Below are 13,051 nucleotides of genomic sequence, written 5' to 3'. Positions count from 1 at the left end.
ATAAGGAAGCATATCCCTGTGGGCTCCTTGAGTTTCCTCTGTTTGTTACTCATTAATGCTGGGGATGGAAGCTGTCTTCCTCTTGCATTTCTATTGCTCTGACTCCCTGGAGAGGATCTGAACTCTGCACTCTCTATAACAGGTTTTATTTCATTTTACAGATTTTACAGTTGTTTTTTTCCCTCCCCTTTAAAGGCAATACAGTAACCCTTGAGAAGGTACCTTGTTGCTCGGGTCCTGGGCCTAAATGTCTGTGGGGACTGGGACTTTGCTCAAGTGGAGGATAAGGAGCCACCACTGCCCTCAGCAGTGTGCTGGTGTAATGGCACCTCTGGTCTGAACCAGCGGGTCTGGTTCCACTGCTGCTCCTGGATCTCCTCCTTCCTTTGTGTGGTGATTTGGGAGCAAAAGAGAGAAGATATTTATGCATCTCAGCACCAATGGGGCAAGTATGAGAGAAAGGCTGAGGAGGACCTGTAGGCTTAAGGGAAGAGCTGCATGTGCAGGTTCCCTCCCCAGGAAGCAATTCTCTAAGAAGCTGTTCTGCATTGTGGTGTGCTCTTGGAGATCTGACATGTATGTGTTTCATACTGATTAACAGTACGTCCTTTCTGATGGATCCCCCTTTGGGAAATGCTGAACGGTACTTTACATCAGTGGACATCTGTCAGTTGCTCTCCTTTTTTCCTCTGTTCTCCGGTTCCATCCAGGATGTTCAGCTGTAAATAAAAGCAGAGGGACTCTGCTGACAGCAGGCTGAGAAGATGAGAGTGGGATCTCCTTTAAATGCATTGTGAATAAAAACCCATTATCCTGACTTGTCTAGAAAGGGCTATGGGGAGCCCAAATCTGAGCTCTGTTTGTGCGTGTGGCTTTATGTTGTATTTGTGCTATTTGGATAATGTTTTCCATATGTTTTACAGCATTACACTCTCTTTTTCCCCCTCCGGCTCCCCTGTGATAAATGGCAGCAATACTGGATGTTGTTCAGCTGCCTATCTCAAATCACTCTGCTGATATCTTGAGAGACTGCCTCTATTTTACAGATATTTTCCCTTAAGAAAAACATCTTCTCCTAGCGAGGAGGAAAGTCAGCCCAAGCAATGAGATTAGAACTTGAGCAATCCATACAGAGCCCTGGAAAACGTCAGACTGGGCTGCACATCTCTTGACAAATTAGTTATGGGGAAGAAAAGAGCCATAAATCTAACAGGCCCCGTTTGTGGCGTTGTGCGTGTGACAGCCACAAGTGATGACCACTAGATGGTGCTGAGCATTAGTCCCTCATAAACACCTGAGCAGTTTTGCTCTCTGCATCGTGAATGAGCTCTAGCTCCATCATCTTCTTGCATTCCAGTTCTGCTCTGCTTCTTTTAAGGTTTCCAGCTCGCAGTGAGTAGCTGAAGGTACCCTTGCCCCCAGCAGCATGTGAGTGCTGCAGTCACTTTGGACAGAGAAGCTGGGAGGCACAGTGAGTACCAGTAGAGAGATGGGAGAGCTGATGCCTCCTACTGTGCTTTAAAAACAGCAACAGAAGCAGATAATCTTCATTTCACTCACTTGAAATAGCCACCTTTAGTCCTGGTGCTCACTGCTTATTGGCACAGGTCACAAGGCTTCCTCCCAAGCAGTGAGCTGAGTGGCTCCCCAGTTGCAAACCGTCTGCACTGCCCATTGCCAAAATTAGGGGTGATAAAACTGAGAATGTCACTGCTGCAGATGGGCACCCTGTTCCCATCCTCACTGTGTGCCCTTCAGTCACCCACAGCCAGGCCAGCCATGCAGATCTCCTCTGGGAGCTGCTCTAATTAATGTGGATTTTTCTTGCCTTTAAGTGTCTGTGTGTGTATCCTACACCAGAGGGAGGTTTAATATTGCTGTTGTGCAGCTGCTGCCGCTGCTGCAGCAGATGTGACCTTGGCATGCACTCTTCCCCTTCTCTCGTCACCCTGTGTTTTAACACCAAGCTTTGTTCCTCCAGACAGATGCTCCAAAACATTAAAATAAAATAAAGAAAAAAGACCACTGAGCCAAATGAGTTCTTTGAAAAACACAGCTCAGTGCCTTCCCAAAAATCCCACTGCTGGGGAGAGGTGTGCTTTATAGCAAGTCTCCTGTCACTGAGAAACGTAGCCAAACTTGGCAGATCTGAGATGAATGGTTTTAGCAAAAGGATGTGAATGCATCTTCAGAGTTACAGGAGCAACCCATGTTGATCTTTAGTACTGAATCTCACTGTTCTGCTCCAGCTTGCTTCTCTGTCCTTCTTCCTGTGTTTGCTGGTGAACTGTGTTGATGATAGCATCCAAAGGCACTGGGGAATGATGCCAGAGAGATGTAATCTCAATGCCCAGTTACAGTGCGTAGTAGAGGAATAGGAACTCTCCCTCTGTGTGTGCGTTGGCCTTGCTGCCCTGAGGAAATGACACAAAGGGGACACAGAAGGAGTCCAGGGTCCTTATTGCCTCTGCTGAAACCATGCTTAGGTCTTGTTTACATGCTGCTAATTATTATTTTGATTAGGGGTGGATTTTTTGGTAGACTTTTTGTTTGCTTATCTAACCAGAATGTGATTTGATGCTGTTGGGGGGGGGGAGGGTGGTACAGAGACTGCCATATGGTTATAGCTCATTCCCCTGGCACTGCAGTGCTATAAACACCTCAGATCAAGCAGCTGTGTCCATCCTGGGGGAGTTGTACTGCTTTAATGCTGTCAATATATTAAAGCAATGTTGCTTGTGTATCAACAAGCTCCTCTTTCTGTCAGCAGTGAAAACTTGCAGTGAGTAAATGTGTTTATTTTCTGAAAACAGGGAATAAAAGACATTAAATCTACATCCCTGCCATGGGCTCTTGGCTGGATGCAATTATGCACCTCAGACACAGGAACCCACAGAGGACCCACGTGCTGGAGTGCTACCACACCAGAGTGGGCCACCTGCCTCAGGAACCAAGGAGCAGGAGGGCAGTCCTTGGGGCTGAGCTCCTCCTCTTTGTGGTCACCACTGTCTTCATGATTCAGCCTTTTGCTCCTGCTCCCCATGGCTTGCCTGTTATGGAGACCCTAAGCAAGCACTATCAATATTAGAAATGCTTCGTTGCTCCTTCATATAGCTCCCATAGGGAATACTGGTCCTGCAGAGTGTCACAAGGCTCTTTTCTGAAAGCTCAGATCCTTAGAAAGCAGCTGCGAGTTTCTGAGATGCAGAACAGATCTCCTTTCCCGCTCATTGGAAATATCCATCTTTCATTTTTTTTTCTCCATATTTTTCTATGTCTCCTTTCTGACAAACACTGCTATTGATATCCTCTAAGAAGAAGAAGCAGGTTTCTCTTGCAAGCATCAGAAGGGCTTGCTTAATCTCAGGTGATTCCCTGAAAACTGTTAGCTGCAGTATGTTCTGCCCCAGCTGGGAGAGGTGAAACATGGCTCTCTCTTCTCACCCCTCTTCAGAGCAGAGTTCAGTGAAATCAGATCTCCTTGTTGTACAACAAACCAAATACAAACCTTGGTCTCACTCCAAGCACTGGAAGAGGAAGGAATGCCCTCAGGAGTGATGCAGTGAGGAGGGACAGCTGGAAAACCTGTGTATGGGAATTGAATTTTCAAGTTAAGCTTCAAAGCATCCTCTTTCAGGGATAGGGTGAGGGTAGCATCAAGGGGACTGGAACTGGGAAAGTGGAACCAATACCAACCACCACAGTCTGAGCAGCTGCCCATCTCCAGACAAAGCCAGCTTCAGTGTGGGGGAACTGCATGGCAGAATTGGGAGATAGATGTGGATGTGATGCTGGGAGAGCACAAAATAAAAGATAAACCAGGTGAAACCACATCCCTCAGTGCCACATCCATGCATTTCTTGAACACCTCCAGGGACAGTGACTCCCCCACCTCCCAGGGCAGCCTATGACAGTGTATTACCACTCTTCCTGAGGAGAAATTATTCCTAATATTCAACCTGAACTTTTCCTGGCTCAATTTAATGTCATTACCTCTTGTCCCATTACCTAGGAGAAGAGATTGGCCCCCAGCTCTCCAACCTCCTTTCAAGCAGTCCTAGTTCCCTGCAGTCATGTGTCCCTGCACAGAAGTGCTGGGTACAGGTGAGTTCTTCCCATCCATGGAGGAATGGGATCAGGGCTGCCAGGCAAGGGCACGGTGCTCGGTGTGTGGCTGAAGTGCTGTGATGGTGGAATCTGAGCTTGAAGCAGTAAAAGCAAAGCTATGGAGCGTTAAATGTTGGTGTCACGCTGATGGATGGCAGTGTGCTTCCTGAGAGGCTGAGGCTGCACAAAGCTCTGCATGGAGCTGTGAAACCCAGGACTGGGGGCTACTGATATGGCTGCTTCTGTCTGTGTGGGCTTCACTGCGTTGAAGTAACATATAAGTGTTCTTTAATATCCCATTAAGCAGTGCAATTATGAGTGTCACATCCAACATCTTTCATCTTTTTTCCATGGAGAAAAGTGCAGTGGGCACATTTGTAGAGGAACTGCACGCACAAGCCATTATACATATTTGCTGGAGATGGCACATTCCTTTAATCTTGCTGTGACCTTCAAACAGAAACAGTCAGGCTCATTCTGAGCTTCTGTGGGAGAGGTCTCCTTGTCCTTAGCCAGCAGCAGCAGAAGATGCAGTGTCTGCTGGATGCTCCAATTAGCCTGAAAAATGGATCTGAGTGTGTAAAATGCATTTGCACGAGTCAGGATGTATCTCTGCATCTGAAAAAGCTGCCCTGATGTGCTGAGCATCTCTGCAGACATGTAAGCTCTCAGATGAAATAGCATCACTTCTGTATGTGGTAGCTTAAGCAGTTCCCCCATTTCTCATTCTTTTTCTGTCTGCTGTGCTCCCACAGCAGCAGCTCCCTGTTGCCAACCCTCACATTCAGGTACAGGAGGTAATTAAGAGCAAAACAAGGGATCATTTTTCTTAAATGCAGTTTCTTTCTGCTGCCAACAGATGCAGGTTGTAGACTGCAGGTCCATTAACAGATCCCATAGGGTATAACAGGTAGGAATGCTACTACTTCCAGCAGCCCTTTGGGATGTTTTGTAATAGATCTCCCTAATGTCAGATGTGCTCTCAATGGTGCTGTCTCCTCAGACACCAGCACTTGGAGAGATTCAGAAGAAATCTCTGCCCCAAAGTTTGCACCTCCAAATCTCACTTTCCTCTGCAGGATCTGATCTGAAACTCAGGGAGCCCCATCTGCCTGCCTCAGGACTCAGTTCCCCCATGGACATGGTCTGGACCCTGGCTGGACGCGGAGGCAGTCTGGTGCACTGTGGTGCCTCTTGGGCTGCCAGGATCACAGCTCCCATTGCTGGCCTCCGCTCAGCCTGGGCTTTCTCATGCTCTGTGCCAAGACTGACATGTTTTGAAAAGTTTTCTGTTAATTGTCCAGGTTATTTCTAGTGATAGAGCTTCAAAAATAAGTACACTGCTGTGGCTCTGAGGAAAACTGAGCATATTTCAATGCACTCCACTTGAACCCAGTTGTCTGCACATGATAGAAGCCTCTCTTATGGGACGCGTGAGAAACTGGGTAGGATATTTTTCAAGGGTTACTTCCCAGACTGCAGTGTTTTTGTCTGGAATTCCTCTGTCGCGAGAGACTGGAACTTCATCACTTTTGCCAGATGAGCACTGCAAGCTGCTTCTGCTCTGCAGCTAAAAGGGCTGTTAAGAGCACCAACCTGATGGCTATATTGAGCCTTAATAGCTTATAATTTCTATGAGGATTAAATTGCTGTTCGGGTCACAGTCAGAATTGTGATGTGCTGCCAATAAAGGAGAGCAAATTGTCATCAGATTGTAATAAAAGGATTTCATTGCTAATTGATTCTGAGCACAATAAAAGAGTTATGTGCTTTACCATAAAGGTGGGAAATAAATCCCTGTTCCAGAAAAAATTCAGAGTCAGATGCAGCAAGTAATAGAAGCACATGGCCGGGGATCTGAAAAGATGTTATGAACAGTAGAAGGGAGAATGAAAACTTCAGTCACTTATAAAGCTGGACAGGCTGACTGTTTGTGGATCTGGATTAATATATAACTGTTTCTACTTAAATATTTATTCTTTCTACATGATAGAGATCTCACTACACGTTTGACTCTACGATGCTTCTCTGTGCCTCGTTCTGCCCTGACTCCGCTAAAGCAGCCTTGAGGAATGGTGCTGGATGTAACACCACTGTCATCTGAGGATGTGCAGCCCCTGCAGTAGTGAGCAGATGGGTTACCTGGCTCAGAGAGGGCTACCAGCACCTCCTCCCCAGGGGGTGTCCTGAGTCCCAGGTCACCCTCTCTGAAGACTTGCCAGGCTCCTTCAGCCTGCCAGAGGAGATGCTGTGGCCAAGGTTAGCCTTCAGCAGATGTTTCTCTTGATAAGCACGAATGTGTTGTAGAGCAGTTAATTACATCTTACTGAGAATTCCTCCGCTCCCATTTTCATTAACAAAAGGGTTCGTGAAGATAACTAAGGTCACAGTGTCCTTAAATAGCACTTAAAAGAATGTTTGCCAGTACAGTTTAATACAAAGCAGTTCAAATCCCAGTTCCCAGATAACTGTGTGCTCTTTGGCTTCACTTTGCCCTGGGTCATTGCCCTCTGCCACCACGCTGCTTGGACACTGGCCAGCAACCAAAGGCCGGGAGGGATTTCTGTCCTTCACTGGCATGTGTGCCATCCTAGGCAGCACATCTGTTAAACGCAGGAATCATCCATCCTCTGACCTGGCAGCAGGATGGAGACGCTCCCAGGGGCACAGTCTGTCTGAGCTGTTCTTAGTGCCTGTGGGGACGAGCTGTCGGACCTCAGGCGTGTCTTGTGTGTTTGTGGTGGTGGCTGAGGCCAAGGACATGCACGGTGACAGGTGATGAGGGTTGCCAGAAACCCACACCCTCTGACCAGCATGAGAAAGCTCTTTCAGATGAGGAGAGTGTCTGGGGCAGTTTAGGAATCCAGCCAGCTCAGATGAGTAATGCAGAGAATATTTTTCTCCTCCGAAGCCATGCAGTGCTGGGTGGTGGCACAGACATTGCCGCCTTGGCTCTGCAGTGGGGCTGACATGTCTGAAGGCTCATGGAGGAATTGTGTAGGTCTGGGTGAAGAGCACATGAGGTGCTGTGCTCAGACTGCCACAGCTGCCTTTCATCCGCTATGGGGGAAGGATTCTGAGGCTCTTTGTGCCCAGTGGGATGAACAACACATCTCATCTCGATTTTCCAGGAGTTTCCTGGGCTGAAGTCAGGGCTGAGCTCAGAGTCCTTCAGAAGGTGAATCGCTTTGACCCATGTCTACCCCCGACTCATCACCTAGAAGCACTGTCCCTGATCGGGGGTGGGGGGGGTTAGGAGCTTCATCAGGGAGGGTGTGTCCAGACCAGGGAGGGAGCGGAGAGGTAGGAAGGAGCCACCGAGGTCAGCAAACTCAGAGACGGAGATGCTTTGCCCTCTTCTCCCTGTTACCCGGCTTTGCCCGTGCAGAAGGAGCTCTCTAGAAGCAGCCTTATGAGAAACCCCTGAGCCGGGGCCGGTTTTCACCCGTATGGCACAGCTAGGAGCTGCTGAAGAGGCTTTGCTAAGGAAGTTCTGCTGCCGGGTTGGGGCAGGCTGGGATGATGGAACCTCTGCCCAGCGAGGATGAGGCTGCGCTCATCAGCGCGGAGGGACCCGCTCCGGCCCCCGAGCCCCTGTGCTGGGTTTTCTTTAAACACAGTTAGCTAAACTCTGGATGTCTTTCTTTAGTCCGTTTCTGGAGTCCAGACAGACCTTACGTTCACGTTTCAGACAAACAAGGATGTGTCATCCCACTGCCGTGTCTGCCACAAACCAAGGCTGAGCGTTCCAGCACGGAACTAACAGCCGAACCCGGCTGCGGTGCGGCACCGCGCCGCATCTGCGTGAGCTGTACACAATCGTGATTCGTTTCGCTGATTATAATTACGTTTCTCAAGACACCTGTGGCAGGAAACGGGGCGTTCACTGAGTTAGTCGACGCTTTGGCGAAAGTCGGCAGCGCAACGTTACCGCCGCTGATATTCATCGTACGGCTGCGTCAAAGGCGGCACCGAGATGTTGCCGAGCTGCTGCGGGCACGGCAGCCTCCGCTATCCGCAGGCGGCGTCGCTGCTTACAGCGCGGCCACGTTCGAGGTGGGGCCCCGCTTAGGTACAGCTTCGGCTGGGGGCTGCCTCCCGTTTCAGGCGCTGCTGAGTGACCGCAGCTCCGCAGTGCCCCGGCACAGCACGGCACGGCACGGGCAACGAGGTCGAGGAACCGAGCGGCTCCCGCAGCTCCCGCAGCTCTCGGCACGGCGGACCCGCGTGGGGCGGGGAGGGGCGGGCACGGGAGGGCGGGGCGCGGCGTTAGGACCCGGCGGGCCGGGCCGGCTCCATCTCAGCGCACGGGGGGAGCTCCGCGCCGCCGCCTTCCTCCGCCCGCAGCCGCCCTTCCCCGGCGCGGCGGTGCTGCCCGGCTCCCGCGGGGCGCTCGGCATGAGGAGGATCAGGGCCAATGCCATCGCCATCCTGACGGCCGCCTGGATCCTGGGCACTTTCTACTACTTATGGCAGGACGGCAAGCCGCGCTCGGCGACCGCCGGCGGTAGCGGCCGCGGCGGGCAGCGGGCGGCGGGGCGGCCGGAGGCGAGACGGGAGGAGAGCGCCGTGCCCCTCGGAGTGAGTGAGCGAGCGGGGCGGGAGGAGTTGGGGCTCATCGGGCCGATTCCGGCTTCCTCGCCGTAACCATGGCAGCGGGGAGCGGGACGGGCGGCCCCGAAGAGCGGAGCGGCGCTCGCGGAGGGGCGCGGGCTGAGCCCTCGGCTGGGGCGGCCGGGAGCTCCGGGTTTGCTTTTCCCTGGGGCAGAAGTGGCCCGGCACAGCCGTTCCCGGCAGATGCGGAAACTCCTAAGTCTCCTCGAGCCGAGGCTCGTGGTGTGGGTGTTACCTGCCGCGTCGCAGCCCGGTGCAGCCGGTCGGATGCTCCCGGTGCCCGCAGCTCCCTGCAGGCCCGCCGCGAGCGGAGCGCTGTCCCGATACCGGGCCGAGGGCTGAGCGCCGCTGCGTGCCGAGCGCTGCCCTTAGTCCCGCTCTTCTGGAGCGTGTTGCTCCGGCACTTTCATTTCTCCGCTTCCCCCTCCTACCCTTCTGTTGTTTGGATTTTGTTGTGCCTGCTTTACTCGCTCGCTCAGGGCTGCGATGTGTCACGGAGCCGCGGGGCAGGACGCGGTGCCGTGCTGGATGCTGCGCTGGATGCTGCGCTGCCCAGGCGGTGTTGGCGGCTCAGCGCCGTGCGAACTGCGGCGCTGGGCAGCAGAGCTCCACATCCCATCCTGTATCCTGGCTGGGCCAGCTCTGGAGCCGCTAAGCGGAGTGAAATTCTCATCCTTTGCCTCCTGTCACTGTAGCCGGGTGCCCACGAGGCTCTCGTGTTGTGAGGGCTGTGGGCTGTGTTGTGGGACCCTTTCTTGCCGTGCCCGACAGCAGCGAGGTGCGGTGGCAGTACCATCTCCTGACCCGCATCTGTCTGCTTGCACAGAGGGGTGGTCGCGGGGCCCCACGATGGCTGAGCTTCTCTCTCTTGCTGGCACCCAGCAAGGCCCCGAGGCACCGGGACACTTTCCGACTGCCATACAGGGCGACCCTCGGTGCCCGTCTGTCCCCCATCTGCCGGGTCTGCGGCGCTGCCCTCCGTCCCCATCCAGCCCGGACAACATGCTGCTCCCAACGGCTGTCCCTGTGCAAGGCCCTCTGCCCTGGGGAAGCCAAGCGACGTGAGCTGATCAACGATGGCAGCATTGTGTAAGAGGAACGTGTGCATCCCTTGCGTGCCGCTCTGTCCCTTGGCCTTCTACAGCCCTCGGCTGGCTCCCAGTCTCCTCCTCTCCCCATGAGCGATGATCTGGAGCCCAGGTCTGGGCTCACGGTGGGGTAAGGCTGACTCATGTGACTTATGGCTCTCTGGAAAATTATTTCATCAGTTTTCTGCAATTGGCTGCTTCTCTTTCTGGGGGAAAAAATTAATCATGTCTCTTGGATGAGCGAGTCCATGAGTTCTACTCTTGTGTCTGGACCGCAACATTTCGGATCCTGGGCAAATTACAGTGAATTGCACGGCTTTGAAAAGCTGAAGTACTTTCTGGGCTTGATGTGAGATGCAGTTCTCTTAATTATTCTCCCCTGATGCGAAGAATAAAATACCACTTCAGGCCCTGCAGTGCTTCTCCATGGGATCTCAGCTATGGCAGCGGGTGAGCGCCCTGGGAAGGGATCACTGCATGGCTGCTTCCCTGGGGATGTCAGTGCTGGAGTAATGCTCGGTGACAGTTCGGCAGCCTCATATTTTATTGATGATGTTTATCTCCGAAACGCGGGGATGCCATTTGCCTAAACGGCAGAAAACAATCGTATTTAACTTGTCCCCGTGGGCCTGTGTGGGGCATTAAGAAGTGACATAAAATGGATGGTTTGCAGCAGTACTGTTAGCATAACCCAGCAGATCTGAGTAAATCTGTGCCTGTCCCATCCACGTTGTCTTTGGGTGGTCCAAGTGTGGCCGTGCTGTGCCTTGGGATGCCCAGCTGCTGTGCTGTGCCTGCTGGGTGAGCACTTCAGTCTTTCAGACTGTGCTGGCTGAGTAACTTGGGGAAGGGCAAGGGAAATCGGTGCTCCTTCAGAGTGCTGAGCTCAGCACAGAAGGTCCATTGGGAGAGAATGAAGTGCTCAGAGGGTTTTCCCTGCATGTATTAAAAGCTGCTTTCAGCAGCGTGTGAAAGAGATGCAAGGACAGACCTGCTGGCTCATGTTGGAACAGGCACACACACACATCCTGGGCTGCGATGCCAGGTGGGCCAAGAGGAGGTGGTTCAAGTGGCAATGAACAGTGCTGCCCTTGTAGTGCAGGAAGTGAATTGAGACACATAAGGTAGTAGGGAAAAATCTGCTGATCACCTTGTATCGCTTAGCTTCTAGCATTATTAAGAGTGCTAATTGTAAATTGTTTTTTAATCTTTGGAGGCTCAAAGCCTTGCCTTCAGTACAGGTGTGCTGGAGTTGAAGGGGTGCCTGGTGTGAAGAAGGCAATGACTGTGCCTGGCAGAGTGAATGGCATGCAGGCTGTGTGGTGTTCTCTCCAGCTGTTTGGCCACTGTGCAGCTCTGCTTTGTGGTGAGCACTGCTCCTGCCCTGCTGCCCCCTGAACTCTGGGGTTTGTAGCACGTTGGTCTCAGTGTGGCAGTGTCCCTACACAGAGCTCTCTCGCTGCTGGCAGCCTGGGGCAGCTGTCTCACCAGCTGTCACTCTCCCATGGGGAGATTGGTAGGGATGCTCTTCTGCAGGGGCATCATCAGGGGCGTGGGGACGCGTGTGCAGCTGAGACCTTTCCATCTTGGTGTCCTAGATAACAGGGATTTAGTCCTCCCAACCTGTCACAGCCTGTCTCATTTTTCCTCTTCTTTCTTTTTAGTTGGAGGATTATAACTGTGGCACTGAGTTTAAAGAGGATCAAAATGCCCTACGTCTCTCTTCTCCTTCTGCCTAGTCGCTCCTAAGGGGCATCCTAACAAAGGGATGGGGATGGATTAACAGGCATTAGTATTGCTATGAGCTCTGAAGAAGGGTTAGGAAGCTCTCCCTCAGCTCTTGAGCCCCCATCCCAGTGGGATCTGTGGGGGTTGCTCTAGGACCTGCTTGGCTGTGTCAGCTCCCTGACATTGTGCCCATATATCATATGTGGAGGATTAGGAGCTCCCAGAGCATGGTTGGCTGGCAGGACCAGCAACTGTAGGGTAAAAGGGTCCCCTTGCTGCTGTTCTGTGCCTCCAGTACCCCGAGACTCGTGGTAAGGTGTTATTTGAGCTCATGAGCATATTGGAGACATTCGGTGCTGCTCTGTGTTGCATGTTCAGAAAACATGGTGCACAGATGTGCCTGGTTCCTTCAGCTGCACTTCAGCAGAATCTAAAGCTGTAACATCTGAATTGTAAATGGAACAGTGCTAGTGAGCAGACGTGCAGGGTGACTGTTTGAACTCCTGTGTTTATGTAGCATTGAATCTGAGAAAGCAGGAAATCGTGCAGCAACACAGCATTTGTTAAATGTCCAGGAATTTGCTCAACCGAGTCTTGTGACACATTCATTAAGAGTAAGTAAGCTTTGGGGATCCGCCTTCCATCATTAATCTTTTTGTCTCGCTTTCCACTACCACGGTTATAGTTCCAGCAGAAACACACCTCCTGCTGCTATATTTAACTTGCCAGCCCTGTGTGAAGCGTTAATTGTGGCTGTCACTGCTCCGTGGCGAGGACTGTCAGCAAGCATGTTGCCAGAAGGTTGTGTTGAATCATTAGAGGGAATTCTTAGCTTTCCGGATTTGAATCTGAATGGAAGATGCTTCTGTTAGATCAGGACTTGCTGTAAGTCGTTGGTATTTTTCTTCCCAAGGTAAATTCCCACGTCATTGACAGAAGGAGTATCTGATGTAGCTACCTTGAGATGGATTTTAGTTCCTGCACATCAATTGGTGGCCTTTGGGAGCCATGTGGGCTCAGCACCTTGCAATGAGGGATCATGGCTGCTGTGGGGCTGCTTAGTATGGGGTGGGGAAGACTTGCTCAGGTGGGAGATGAGAGACTTAGAGACAAGCTTACCTGATGTAGAGTTGAGGTGAAGCCTCCATCTTTGCTGAAAGAATGGAAAGAAAGATTACAGTCATTCAAATCTGTTAGCTTCTGGTAATTAACTCCAGTTAAAATGTTAGTGAAGTCAAGAGAGCTTGGTTAATGTCTTGTGTGCTGACATGGACTTGAGGATCTCAGTAGTGGGTTCAGGCCGCCACTCAGAGGCAATTAACATTCAGGTTGTCCTGCTGTTGCTCTTGCTTGGACTTCACCTTTTGTCTTTGCAGTGTATCAGGACTTGCCCTTGTCATTTCTGTGGCCAGTTACAACCTGGCCACCAAAAGCATATTGTGATTGGAACAGGCTGCCCAGGGAGGTGGTGGCGGCCTCTCTGCTGTTCATCTGAGGGAAGGAGCATTTGAGAA

General features: G+C 51.6%; 1 protein-coding gene across 2 annotated transcripts in view; it reads left to right on the top strand.

The window, feature by feature from the left end:
* The first annotated feature begins 8,190 nt into the window (after positions 1 to 8,190).
* The window catches only part of GALNT16 (polypeptide N-acetylgalactosaminyltransferase 16), a 53,541-nt gene continuing 48,680 nt past the window's right edge, over positions 8,191 to 13,051 (top strand). For both annotated transcript variants that reach the window (XM_015864710.3, XM_085549000.1), the window contains exon 1: positions 8,191 to 8,688. In XM_015864710.3, coding sequence (XP_015720196.2) covers positions 8,506 to 8,688 — 183 coding nt within the window. In that variant the 5' untranslated portion in view covers positions 8,191 to 8,505. The remainder of the gene's footprint in view (positions 8,689 to 13,051) is intronic.

This window comes from Coturnix japonica, chromosome 5 (assembly GCF_054131305.1).
Source record: "Coturnix japonica strain WE chromosome 5, WE-NBRP24, whole genome shotgun sequence".
Lineage (NCBI taxonomy): Eukaryota > Metazoa > Chordata > Aves > Galliformes > Phasianidae > Coturnix > Coturnix japonica.
This window is presented reverse-complemented; position numbering and strand designations above follow the sequence as displayed.